General features: G+C 33.0%; 1 protein-coding gene across 1 annotated transcript; it reads left to right on the top strand.

The window, feature by feature from the left end:
- The first annotated feature begins 1,986 nt into the window (after positions 1–1,986).
- On the top strand, positions 1,987–12,474 carry LOC110110042. The gene is made up of 22 exons (XM_028700202.1): positions 1,987–2,049; positions 5,599–6,114; positions 6,184–6,283; positions 6,373–6,451; positions 6,754–6,888; positions 7,258–7,385; positions 7,631–7,795; positions 7,875–7,980; positions 8,107–8,215; positions 8,319–8,434; positions 8,550–8,720; positions 8,807–8,924; positions 9,239–9,463; positions 9,625–9,809; positions 9,905–10,072; positions 10,156–10,269; positions 10,382–10,511; positions 10,596–10,754; positions 10,846–11,049; positions 11,466–11,660; positions 11,747–11,824; positions 12,110–12,474. Exons 1-22 carry the CDS (start codon positions 1,987–1,989, stop codon positions 12,221–12,223), a joined length of 3,378 nt encoding a protein of 1,125 aa, XP_028556035.1. The 3' UTR covers positions 12,224–12,474.
- Positions 12,475–13,301: the final 827 nt, after the last annotated feature.

Below are 13,301 nucleotides of genomic sequence, written 5' to 3'. Positions count from 1 at the left end.
TCATTTTATTAAAAATCCATTTTTACCTCTTAGGCAACCGAATATAAAGAGAAAGGTAGGTTTTAGGTGACTGCTATTATTTTTCGTTGTGGCCTAGTTATAAAAGTTATCCATATTGAGAGGGGTTATAATTTGCCTATCACAATTTTTAAAAATATTAAAATTTTAGAATTTTCTGATTAAACTAATAATTTGTCTGTTAAAATGAGAAGAGGGCTAACTTGAATTCAGATTTGGGAGGAAATTAGGAGAGCCTATTTAGAGCTAATAATAGGGTGATTTAAGAATTATATTTTGAGTTTGTTGAAATTATAATTTTCTTAGGTTATGAAGGCTCTATCCGCAGGATAGGGATTTGGGAGAGATTGATCTTCCTCTCTAATTGAAGATCCAATTGTATCTTGTAATTTTCTTTCATATATCTTAAATTAAAATAATTTCAGTGCGTTCTTCTTTCTAATGTTTTATCATCATTTGTCAATTTTGAGGAAATTGTATTAAATTCCTATCAAATTGGTATCAGAGCCATGTCTTAGGCTAAAATTGAGGTCTTTCCTTGCTAATTTCTACTAAATTTCCCCTTAAAGTATTGTTTTTTGCTATTTGAAGACCAAAATTATTATTTTTTTGTAGTGTAGAGCCTTGATCTGGGTACCTATGGTGGGAAGGAAGGAAGAAGTTTTGGATGGAGAGATTAGACTATCAAAATCTAAAATTTTGGATCTATAAACTCTATTTTCATATTTTAAAAGTCAAATTTTAGCGATTCTTTAAAAGATTGATGAGAAATGTCTATCTTAGAGAAGAAGTAAAAGAAGTTGTTCGATGGCCAACCCAAGATGGCATTATCAAGGGTGAGGGAAGCTGCCGGTAGCCAAGGAAGTAGGCAAAACCCTAATTCGATAAACAAGAAAGGAAGACCAGAATGTGGAAATTTTGGAGAGAGAAGAGGGTCCCTTATAGCCTATTCCTAGGAAGGAGTTTGGTAGATGGTTTGGGGAGAGACATGAAGGGGTCGAGTATAAATGAAGGGGTATTGAATTTGAGAGGAGAGGGTATCATTTAAAAGGAGAGGGGTTGATATGACTGAATGGGTGCTGAATTTAAGAGGATATGGGTTTAATTTAAAAGGAGTAGGGCTGATTATAAACCAAGGGGTGCTGAACTTGAAAGAAGAATGTGGAATTTTGATGAAAGGTTTGGATACGAGCATAGAAGAGATGATTGAGACACTTGACGGGAACCACTCCCTTGGGGAATGAAATTATGGAGGAAAAAGGGGGAACATAAGAGATCCAAGGGTAAGGAAGCTGAAGATGTCAATTTTTGAGGGAAAGGATGTACATGCGTGGATATATAAGGTGAAAAGGTACTTTATCATAAATAGGTTAACAAAGGAGGGGAAAGTATTAACATGGTACTAGTTGAGGGATATGAGGTGACCCATACAAACCTGGAGGGAGTTTGAGGACTACTTGTTAGAACATTTTCAAACCAGCAGGGAAAGAGATTTCTATGAGCACTTCTTTGCTCTGATGTAAGAGGAAAAAGTGGTAGTACTGTGAGTAATTTGAGCACCTGGTCAGCCAACAGGATCGGCTGTCAAAGATTGTACTGGAGGGAAATTTATGAAAGGGCTCAGACAATAGATTCTAGTGGCAGTTAGGGTGATGTGGCCCTGTAATTTGGGAGGGACTATAGAGCTATCCAAATTTGTGAAGGATCAGAGGCATATGAAGAGAGGGGCTAGAGACAACAACTTAGAAGGTTCGTACAAAATGATCACCACCTTTTTGGCATATAAGGAGTCAACACTGGGTATTCATAAAGAGACCTATAAGGAGAAGACTCTAAGAGGAAGACCTAAGAAAAAACTTCAATAAGCTCACAGAAATTGAGTTATAAGAAAAGAGTGCAAATGGGCTATATTTCAGATGTGAGGTGAGGTATATACTAAGGCACAAGTGTAATGACCGAACACTTCAGATGCTCAGCATTTGTGATGACGAGGAAATTAGGAAGGAGCCATCTTTCCACCTTGCAAATAAGGTGAGTCGTTTGGAGGGGAGTATTGATGGACCGACTAATTTGATTGGGAGGGAATTAGGAAAGTTTATTTAGAGAAACAAGGTCGATTTTATTGTGAGGAAATTATGAAGGTTTATTTAGGGAAAGAGGGTTGATTTGAATTCAAATTTGAGAGGGAATTATTTAGGAAAAGATGGCTAATTTGAATTCATATTTGGGACGGAATTAGGGGAGCTTATTTAAGGCTAACAATCTGGTGATTTCATGATTATGTTTTGAATTTGTTGAAATTAGAATTTTTTTAAGTTGTGAGGGTTCTAGCCGCCAGTTAGAAATTTGAGAAAGTCGGGTCTTCCTCTCCAATTGAAGATTGAAGTGTATATTGTTATTTTATTTCATATATCTTGCAATAAAAATAGTTTTGATGTGTTCTTCTTCCTAATTTCTTATTATCGTTTGTTGATTTCGAAGAAATTTTATCTAGTTCCTATCACTTTGCAACCATTAAACTTTTACCATGTTACGTTTTTGTATGTTAATTATATAAACAGTGAGTAGTATATTTAGGTATTTTTTGAGAAAATGTATACCTAGTAGTTTGAAAAGTACACTATTTTTTTTTAAGTAGAAAATAATTATGTGCCCACTTACATGTTAAATCTTATTATATTCTAGAATTTCAAACCCTGGGGGGGTTTAAATAATATCTTTTATTAATATTTCTCTTGCCAAAATTATTATTATTATTATTATTATTATTATTATTATTAGTTCTCTATTAAGTTTGTTTTGTATTAATAGTTCTCTATTCAAATTATATATACACATACAAATAATATTTTCTTCTTAATTTTACTCTTTTTTTTAGTTGAAAGAGCTAGTTTGAGGTTGCTCAATTGCAAGTATTTATGATACTAATGCATTGTAAATTAAGAACATTGCATTTTGATCTCTTAAGATTACTTATTGCTTGTAAAATAAAATCAAGATATTTTTTCTTTTTTTTTTTGTATTTGGATGCAAATGAAAATCAATTATAGGGCACACTCAAATCACAATTGTGGGTGACTAAGATGGTGGAGATGCACGCAGTGTGTCCTTTGGGTGGTTCTCAAGCATTGTAGAGACAAGGAAATTGCGACGGAATCTCACTAGGATGGGCAACAATCGGACTAACATTGTGCAAAGGACAAAGAAATGAGTCAGCCAAAATAGAATCTCACTAGATGAGATCGACGATGAGTAGAAGATGAATAAGGGGAAGGGGTTTTAGGGGACCGATGTTGAAGGAAATTGCTAGATCAGAAGAAAGTTCTGATGGGGGGATTCATAGAGGAAGAATATTTCAAGTTATATGCAAATATAATTGCAATTCTGATAAAAGTAATGTTTTATTAGGAAACATAGTTGAGAAGCACATAAAGAATAACCTTTGGAAACTATAAAAAAAATATTTCAAATTATATGTAAATTATATTTGGAAACTATAAAATAAAAACAGTAAAAAAGAACACAAATAATCATACATATATGACTTAAAAGATTTGAATAGTCATATCTATTCATTTGAAAGAGCTAGTAATGAAGCTTAAAAAAGTATTAAATTTAAATATTTTATATTTTATATACTATTTTAATATGTTAAATATCAATTAAAATATTATTTTAATTATTATTTTGAATATAAAAAGTATTAATTTTTTATATTATATTAAAATATATTATTTAAACAATAAAATTTATATAATATTATTAAAAAATAGTTAAAACAGTAGTTAAATATTTAAAATAAACTAATATTTACTATCATTTAAAATACATTTTAACTAATATTTAAATATTAAATAACAGTACTTAAATATAATGTTAAATATTAAAATAATTTTTAATTATTATTTAACTAAAATTTTATAAATTTAATTTTTAGATATTTAATAATATTACATAAATTTTATTATTTAAATAATAATTAAAAACATTTAAACTGATATTTAAAATATTGAAATAATATATAAAATACTTAAAGAGTTTTATATGTTTTTGTATTAAAAAAATTCTATCATTCTTTTCCCGCTCTCTCTGTATCCCCCCTCTTCTTTCTCTCCCTCTTTTCTCTCTCCCTCTTAAGTTGAGCATAATATTTGGCACATTCAAAATGTGATGTGCCAAATCCCAATTATTTTAACAAATTGATTCCTTTTTATTTATTTTTAATAAACACACTACATTTACTAATTTTCTTGATTAATATGCTTCTTCATAAAATAAACCCAACAACCTCTTTTTTTAATTTCCTTTTTATAAAGATTTTTTTTAGCCTTTTTTTTTAAATTCCCCCAGCGTGGGCCAGTGTGACTGTGTGAAATACTGAAATCACATTATTCTACACTAATCGATTCAAAAATCACAGAAGTCCGAACTAGCCGTTATCAGCCGATCCAACTCCACGCTCCCTACTTTCGGCCTTTCGCTACTCTCTCCAAGCTCGAGGTCGCAATAACTCTCCCTTTCTCCCTCAGTGGAAAAAGCCAGACAGAAGCCAAGAAAAGAAAAATGTTCACCGAGGGGCTTGACGAGAACGCCATCAATTGGGTCAAGCTGGTAAAGCCCACTACTTTTCAATTGCATCAAGGAACTGGGTTAGGTTTTTGTCGATCCTGTGCATTCAATCGGCCATTTTAGGGTTTTTTGTTTGGTTGCTTGCTTAATCATTCACTCGGATTGCTTTTGTTTTCATTCTCTCACAATCTTTGTGCTTGCGTTCTTTCGATTTGAGCCTAACTACTGCTTTTATTATGCTGATTTCCTGTGCTTCATCCCTTGGTAATTAATGCTTTCAATATCTCTTCTTTGTTGTTGGCTTGGGTTGAATAGTTTTAGCTCTGTTGCAAATGGGCACAACCTAGTTGAGAATACCAGCTCCTTTTCTCAAAGGAAATATGTGCTTTTTCTATCCTTGATTCCGTTTAGTTCATGTTGAATCCTCTGAGTCCCTTCCTCAGGTTTATTATTTTTTTCTTGGTCTATGCTGATTTCATGGAAGAAGGCGAAAAATCATACATTAGTTCTTGCTTTAAAAGTTAGAAGAAAATGTTTTGGAAAGCAATGAAATTTTATAGGTACAACATTTGATTGGATGTAGTTAAAACTTGAAATTCATTTTAGGCTCCGTAAAGCCTCTCAAAGCCTCAAAATCCCTCAAATAGAATGATTTCACTTTCTCTCATAAAAGATATTTTCTATCTACATGCAACCAAGTCAATTCCAAGTTACTTACTCATGTACTTTTAAAGTGGCTTATACTGAAATGCAAGTAGTAAGTCTAATACATCAATGCTTTCATTCATAAAAATTGTGTTTGTTGGTTTGATTATCTTTATTGTTTCCCATGGTTTAGAAACAGTCTTGTTTTGTTTTTTCATTCTTTGATCATTCCAAATAAATCGAATGTTTGGCAAGACATAAGGCTTCATTCTTCATATAGCTCAACTCTTTTCTTCCAACTTTATCATTTCCATTGCTATTTGACTAAGAAAAAAAGATAATGTAGTACTATATATTTTTTTGCAGGTATCTGATGGAGATCAAGAATCTAGACCTCCTCTGATAGAGAAATATCCATTGGGTAGCATCTCGAACTCGCCACTATTTCACAAAAGCGGCAACTTCCTATCACCCAAAGTTCTACCACCTGTGAAATTTCATTCTGGCTTAGTGGGAATTCATCCTAGTACTTATGCGGAAGATTCCGAGGATGATAATGAGAGCATGGCCTCCAGTTTTGGAGGTCACTGTGCTTATTATCCTGACACATTCGAAGAGGATGGTATGGAGTCAAGTGACTCCAATCAATTTTGGAAAGCAAAAAATATGAGCCATGAAGAAGAGATTAAACGAAAATTTGAATCAACATGTGATGAGTCAATAAGAGAGCTAGGTAGAACATTAAGGCGAACTCTCATCCGAGTACCATCAAAACATAACTTAAAGGTTGAGCTGCCTTTAAATGGTGGTTTCATAGATATGAACTCAACTTCCAGTGCCTATATCTCTAATCATGAGCATTTCGGCTTCACGGATTCAACCGTACGTCTCTCCTAAATGTTTTGATGTTCACAAGTTAACCTATTAACGTTTCTTATTTTTACACTTCAGTGTTACCTTCATGATGATTACATGCCCAAAAGGTTTGAAGATCTAGGAACACCGAGTGCTCCTCCAATAATGGATTGTGGAAGAGAAGAAAGCATCCCTGGTACAGAAGGTTAAGGAGCAGATGCCATTGATTTATTAAATATATGTGTTTTATTCAATGTGCTAACAAAATAATGTTTTTTCTTACAGCAAAAGCAAGCTCTGAAAGCATTGAAATCTCCTCAGATTTGGAATGCCAGATGCAAGATGCAACATACCCGCCAATACGGTAAAACACTAAAACTCTTATAAGGATTAACTTTTACTTATTTCATTATTTCAACAATGGAAACTCCTTAAAAATGACCACCCTCCATCAACTATAGAACTGAAGCCTCTACTGATTTCTATACAGGAACATTTCAGTAGAGAGAGATGAGCAGACATGTTCTTTGCAAAATAAATTCTCTGATCAATCTCAAGGCTATACTTCTAGGTTTGGTCATTATGCCATAATAAATTTCAACATATAGCAACTGCAGCTTAATATTCGTACTGACATTTCATCCTTCTTGCTGCATGAATTTGCAGTGTTGAAAATTCGTGGCAATCTTTTGTTGCATATGATGCATGCTTCCGTTTGTGCTTGAATGCGTGGGCAAGGAACTGCATGGAAGCCCCAGAATTTCTTAGAGATGAATGCATAATGCTACGTGATGCCTTTGGGTGAATTATAGCTGAAACATGATTCCAACGCATACATTTTGCCTTTTTTATCATAATTTCTTATGCTTCGTTTGGGACGGCTTTCTTACGACTTCTTAAAGCAGCTTCTCAATATAAAAATTAAAATTTTTATATTAGAAAGCAGCTTTAAGAAGCAATAAAAAAGCTTTCGTTTGGAACGGCTTTTTTATTGCTTCTTAAAATAGCTTTCTAGTAGTTTAAAAATTAATTTTTTTTTACTAAAAAGCTATTTTAAGAAGCAGTAAGAAAGCTGTCCCAAATGAAGCCTTAATCTTAGTTGCAAACATACTGTGTTGCATACACATGATGGAAGATTTTTAATTTCCTTTATCAAATGGTGTAACGTAGGATTCAAAAGTATCTATTGCAACCACGAGGCCATCTCCAGGGGGAAGGAAAACCTACAAGCAGTGCCGATGCCGATGGAACATGTACAAGAAAAGATAGAAAAAATATTTGGAAAATCGAGGTGGAAGGTCAGGTTACATGCATTTCAGTCTGCTTCTGAATTCTGATGCATGTATATTTCCCTCAAGTTCAATTTTCTTTTTCTTTTAACATCTTGACCTGTGTGTGCCCTTGTATATATCTTTTGTTCATGAAAGAAATTTTATGCATTCAAGTTTGGAGATTCTACGTAAGGAAATCGAAGAAGTTTTCATTATCAGCGGGATGCAAACTAAAAAGTCATTATTTTCTGACAAATATCTTATCGGAACAGTGAAAAAGATCTGCAGTGTACCACGAAGACCAAAGCTTCGATGTACCTATTCTAGTCCAAAATTAGTTATGCAAGCTAGTACTGAATATGTCCAACATGCAACTGCACTCTTAAAAAATAAAATCAATACAATAAAAGCAGTTTCATTTCCAGATACTTGTGAAGGTAATGAAAATAATCTGTTCTTAAAATATTTTCAGTGCTACTGATTAACAATTTTGCTAATATTTATATCAAATTTCAGATTCTCCCTCATGTTTACTTCAATTATATAGCTCTTGTGAAGAAGAACTTCTGAGTTCCGTTTTCCCAGTCCGGTTGACACCCGGGACTGGCGAGTCTCATATCTTGTAAGTCCAGTAGAAGAAAGTCTTACAACTTTCCCAAATTTTTGTTGCTTTTCAATTTTATTCTTTGTTTGCAAGTACTTTCTATACCATTTTGTTTTATATGAAGCTACTGACAACTTCTTACAGTTATCCGGAGAGCCAAGGAGAAGTTATTTTGATTCAGGTGCAGGATATCAACAGCGTGAATCTAGGTCAGACAAAGATTCCAATTTCTTTGTTGGTATCTGAAGCACAAGTAAGCTTTTCTTGCCTTTTGATTTCATATTTTTTCTGAAATCCTTTGTTCAATCTACATTTCTAATGATATCAATTTCAAAAACACCATTCTATCAATTCAGCAAGGAGAAAAAGTAAAGTGGTGGCCAATGTATTTGGAGGATCGAGGATATGTGGGAAAAATTCAATTATCTACAAGTGTTTCTAACTCTTCTGACAAGATGAATTCCTCTAAGGTTTTTATCCATTTTTTCTTCCCAAAGCATGAAAGCTGTTAGAATTGCAATAAATAACTATAAATCAAAATTTTAAGGTTCTTGAAGGCAGAAATTAAGTATCTACTGTTGTGTATGTCTGCAGACTGGTCCACCTGTAGAAACTCTTATCTATGATCTCGTAATGGAGGCATCTATGCGTGCTTGCGATTTCCATGCAAAAAATTTGCGGATTCATGGACCATGGAAGTGGCTTCTAAATGAGTTTTCTGGTTACTATGGTGTGACTTCTGCATATACGAAACTTAGGTACTTTTGCATCAAAAACAACTTAATAATACCAATTGCTACATGATTAAATTTGTTGGCCACCTTTATTTACATACTATCTGCAGGTACTTATCATATGTCATAAATATCTCAGTGCCCACCAAAGAATGTTTGGAACTAATATGTGAATTACTTGAACCTATTCTTAAGGCTCGAAATGAAAGAAATCTTACCAGACAAGAGGTATTTGCATATTTTTTTATCTGTATTGGGAGGAATATTGGAATATGAATTGTTGTTATTTGATTCTCCCTAAATTTAGCCTATGATCTAAGGATTCACTAACAATTTGAAGAAGTTGCTTTTCACTCTATAAAGACTTGAGGCAATTTTAAGGCACTTTTGACAATTTATAACATTTTATATACTGATAAACATGCATCAATATGCAAATAATAACCGAGGAGTTGAGTGCTAGCTTGTACTGTAGCCCATCTTTTCCTGACTATTAAGATTATTATTGATGTCTTACACATCTTTAATTTCTTCTTAAACAGAGAAGTATATTGTTTGATTGTGAAGATCAAATAAAATATCTTTTGGCTACTACTTTTCAAAATTACAAGTCCTTGGATGAGAACTCTTCAACAGGACTTGCAAACTTCTTTGGTCCAACTCCAGAAACTGCTTCACCTGCATTAACTCCTGCAATAAAACTCTTCAGCCTTCTGCATGATATACTCTCTCAAGAAGGTCAAAACACATTGCGGAATTATTTCAAGGTACTTTTTCAAAGTCTAGTATTTTATTCTTGCAGATTTTTTTTTCTCTTAAGTAAAGGGTTATTGTTTTGAATTTGTATTTCAAATCACAGCTTCCTTTCCCGTTTCCTTTCTCTAAACTTTAGAATAATTTATTTGAGATAATGTCATTTCCATTATAGACTGCTGCAGCAAAAAGGTGTAGAAGATATTTGGTAGACACAGAAGAATTCATGTCAGTGAACTGTGATGTCACAGAACCAATAACGATCTCAACTGCTTATTCTAAAATGAGGACATTATGTTTGAATATAAGCGGCGAGATTCAAGCTGATATGAAAATTCAGAACCAGAACATACTTCCTAGGTATTATTATCTCTGCAGCGGCCCCATATCTTTATTTTGGAACAATGAATTCAAAATACCAGTTTTTGTTTCATAATAATTAGTTATCTTCCCAGCTGCATCGATCTCCCAAATACCGCGGCTTCTATTTATAGTGTTCAGCTCTGTCAGAGGCTTAAGAATTTCCTATCAGCTTTTCCACCTTCCAAACCAGCACCACATGTAATTGAACTGCTAGTTGTTACTGCTGACTTTGAAAGAGATCTCAATTCATGGAGCATCAGGTATTGAGGTCTTTAAAGACCATACTGATGTACATGTCTTTGTTAAGCAACTTCCACTTTTATCTATTATTCATCATCAACAGCCCGGTTCATGGAGGAGTAATCTCAAGAGATCTATTCCATTATTACATAGAGATCTGGATCAAGGATGCCCAGTACCAGTTAGTTGAAAATTGCAAAGCGGAGAAGGTTATCTGGTTATGTCTTCCTGGTCATTTAATAGAATTACATAGCTATGTTTCTATTTAATCAAAAACTTTGAAAATCATGAATCATATTTGCTATCTATAAACATTTGCAGATTTCAAGCTCTGGAATCTCAACTCATTATGCCACATCACCCTTTGTGGAAGATTTGTATGACCGCATCAGGGATAGCTTAAATGAGTACAAGGTAGTGGTCAATAGATGGCCGCAGTATTTGCTAAGCATAGAGAGTGTAAGAAAACCCTGCTACTACTGTTTATGTATTTTCTTCTTTACTTTCTTATCTTTGAGCCTGAAGCAAGAATAATCTTCTCAGGCTGTCACCCATATTGAACAAGCGATAATAAAAGCCCTGGAGAAGCAATACAGTGATGTTCTGTTGCCTTTAAAAGATGGAGTTCCAAAGAAGATTGAGAAGCATGTGCAGAAGCTTACAAGAAGGCAATCTACAGCAGTCTATACAGTTCCAAATGAGGTAGCACAAGTTATGATTATAAACAAATTTTTACTTCATTAAAAAGTGCTCAATTTGTTTAACACAGGTTTTTATTGTTTTGTTGTGACAGTTGGGAATCTTCTTAAACACCATGAAAAGAATACTTGATGTACACCACTGCAGGGTAGAAGAAATCCTAAAATCTGCCGCTTCATTTTGGACACTCGTCAGTGAAAATGAGAACTTCGGGGAGAGGACTAATGGAATCACTATCATGTTGAGGACAAATTACAAGAATTATAAGCAAGCTATCATAAAGATGCTTGTTAATAATGTTTGTTTACTGCATCCTTTCAGTTTATCTCTAGCATTTCAGCATCCCTTGTGGACACTAAAATATAAGAATATAATTGATTTCTAGACTGAAGCCAACAGAAGTACATGGCTAAAGAAAGATGCTTGTTAATAAGATTAGCAATATGACTAATATTAAGGAAAACTATAAGCAAGCTATCATAAATATGCTAGTTTATCATGTTTGTTACTATTTCCTTATTTAATGCTTCTTTTGGGATGACTTTCTTACTGCTTCTTAAAGCAGCTTTCTAATAAAAAATTTAAAATTTTATATTAAAAAGTTGCTTAAAGAAGCAGTAAGAAAGCTGTCCCAAATAAAGCCTGAATCAGTTTATCATTAGAGCATTTTTGTATACTAGAGGATACTAATATCAGCAATATTATAAATTCTAGACTGATGAAAACAGAAGTACAAGGCTAAAGAAAATTCTTGAGGAAACTAAAGAGACAAAGGGAGAAGCTGAGATTCGAGAACGGATGCAATCCCTCTGCATCCAGCTGACTGATTCTATTCGCAATCTGCATGGTGCTTTCACTAGCAAAATTTTTGTAGAAATTTGCAGGGACTTCTGGGATAAAATGGGACAGGTAATAAATCTGCTAAATACTTGTTATCTTCTTCTAAGAATTACCTTCTTTAGAATTCCAATGTTTTTGAGCTGTTCTTTTATTAGATTGTGTTGAGCTTTCTTGAGAGTCGGAAGGAGAATAGGTTGTGGTATCGAGGATCTGGTTCTGGCTATGTTCTTGGGGTGAGCTCCTCACCTCAGCTCTATCTTCTTCTTGGAAACAGTTGGAAACTTCTTAGACATTTAATTTAGGTTTTATTTGGGACGGTTTTTTTTTTGAAGCAGCTTTCTATTACAAAAATTATAACTTTTATACTAAAAAGCTGCTTCAAGAAACAGTTAAAAAGTAATCCCAAACGAAGCCTTAATCTATGAACTCATCAAATTTGAACCAATTTGATTTTCCTATCAACTTTGCCTTTTTTTTTTAACAAGTTCTAATGTTGTAAGATGCTGAGACTATTGCAGATATTGGATGATGTTTTTGCCTCAGAAATGCAGACACTGCAAGGAAACTCTATACATGACAAAGACTTGGAACCTCCAAGATCAGTAATCGAGGCACGTTCCATTCTTAGCTGAAATACTCCACAATTTTTTGTGTTTCTTAATGTTTTTAATATTTATATTCATTATTTAATCTATATAATCTCCAATGGCATAGCATAAACCTGGTTGTGGACTTCCAAAAAGAGTTTTCTAGTGCTGGAAACCTACACAAACAAGAAGCTACCTTGATGTAGTTAGTAGTGAAGCAATTTATTTTAGAAAAGCATTTGTAAGACTGCAATGTATTTTAGTTATGTCATTGTTAATTTTGTAGAAGTGTTAGCTTAAAGGAAATAATGATTGGTAAGTTCTTTTGAAATATGAATCATTAATTCTTTGTTCTAAGGGATTTTATTTTCTTTTAAATTGTTCAGTCTTAGGCTTCATTTGGGACGGCTTTTTTACTGCTTCTTAAAGCAACTTTTTAGTAGAAAAATCTTATTTTTTATTCTACAAAGTTGCTTTAAGAATCAGAAAGAAAGTAGTCCCAACGAAACCTTAGTCTATTTGTTCTCTTCAACATGTACAGTATTGCACTTTGACCTATCATGTGAAAGCAGAGTAGTGAGGGAATGTGAATTGAAGTGAAAAGGAGTATTGCAAATAGTAAGAAAGCCGTTCCAAACGAAGTCTAAATTGTTCTTCAAACTAAAACTCATTTGATAAGTTATAAGATGATAGAGTCTAGTTTATAAGAAATAAATTAAGATTTCATTTGGGATGACTTTTTTATTTCTTCTTAAAGCATCTTTCTAGTAAAAAATAAAATTATTTTAAGTAGTAAGAAAGCCGTCTCAAATAAAATATAAGGTTTCGTTTGGGAGCTTTTTTGTTGCTTTTTAGCAAAGTTGTGAAAACCAGACCAGACAACGAACCGGAAGAAAGAAAGGTTCATGGTTCGATCGATCGAATCGGGGTTGAACCGGATGACGTAATAAATAATAATATTATTAAAAAGTAGTAAAATTAACATAATAATAAGCAATTTAATCTTAAAATTTTCATAATTCTAAGAATTTTGAGACAAAAATAAATAAATTTCATAAATATAAATAATTACTTATTTTAAATTTAAATATAAACATCTTCAATCTTCAATTTTAATTTATAT

Source organism: Dendrobium catenatum, unplaced genomic scaffold (genome assembly GCF_001605985.2).
Source record: "Dendrobium catenatum unplaced genomic scaffold, ASM160598v2 fragScaff_scaffold_1470, whole genome shotgun sequence".
Taxonomy (NCBI): domain Eukaryota; kingdom Viridiplantae; phylum Streptophyta; class Magnoliopsida; order Asparagales; family Orchidaceae; genus Dendrobium; species Dendrobium catenatum.
This window is presented reverse-complemented; position numbering and strand designations above follow the sequence as displayed.

Excerpts from the sequence above, each read along its gene's own strand:
- LOC110110042 (XM_028700202.1), top strand. The coding sequence starts at position 1,987 with ATGCTCAGCATTTGTGATGACGAGGAAATTAGGAAGGAGCCATCTTTC. Across the intron at positions 6,889-7,257 it reads ATGCTACGTGATGCCTTTGG|GATTCAAAAGTATCTATTGC; the intron begins GTGAATTATAGC and ends GGTGTAACGTAG. Across the intron at positions 8,721-8,806 it reads TCTGCATATACGAAACTTAG|GTACTTATCATATGTCATAA; the intron begins GTACTTTTGCAT and ends TACTATCTGCAG.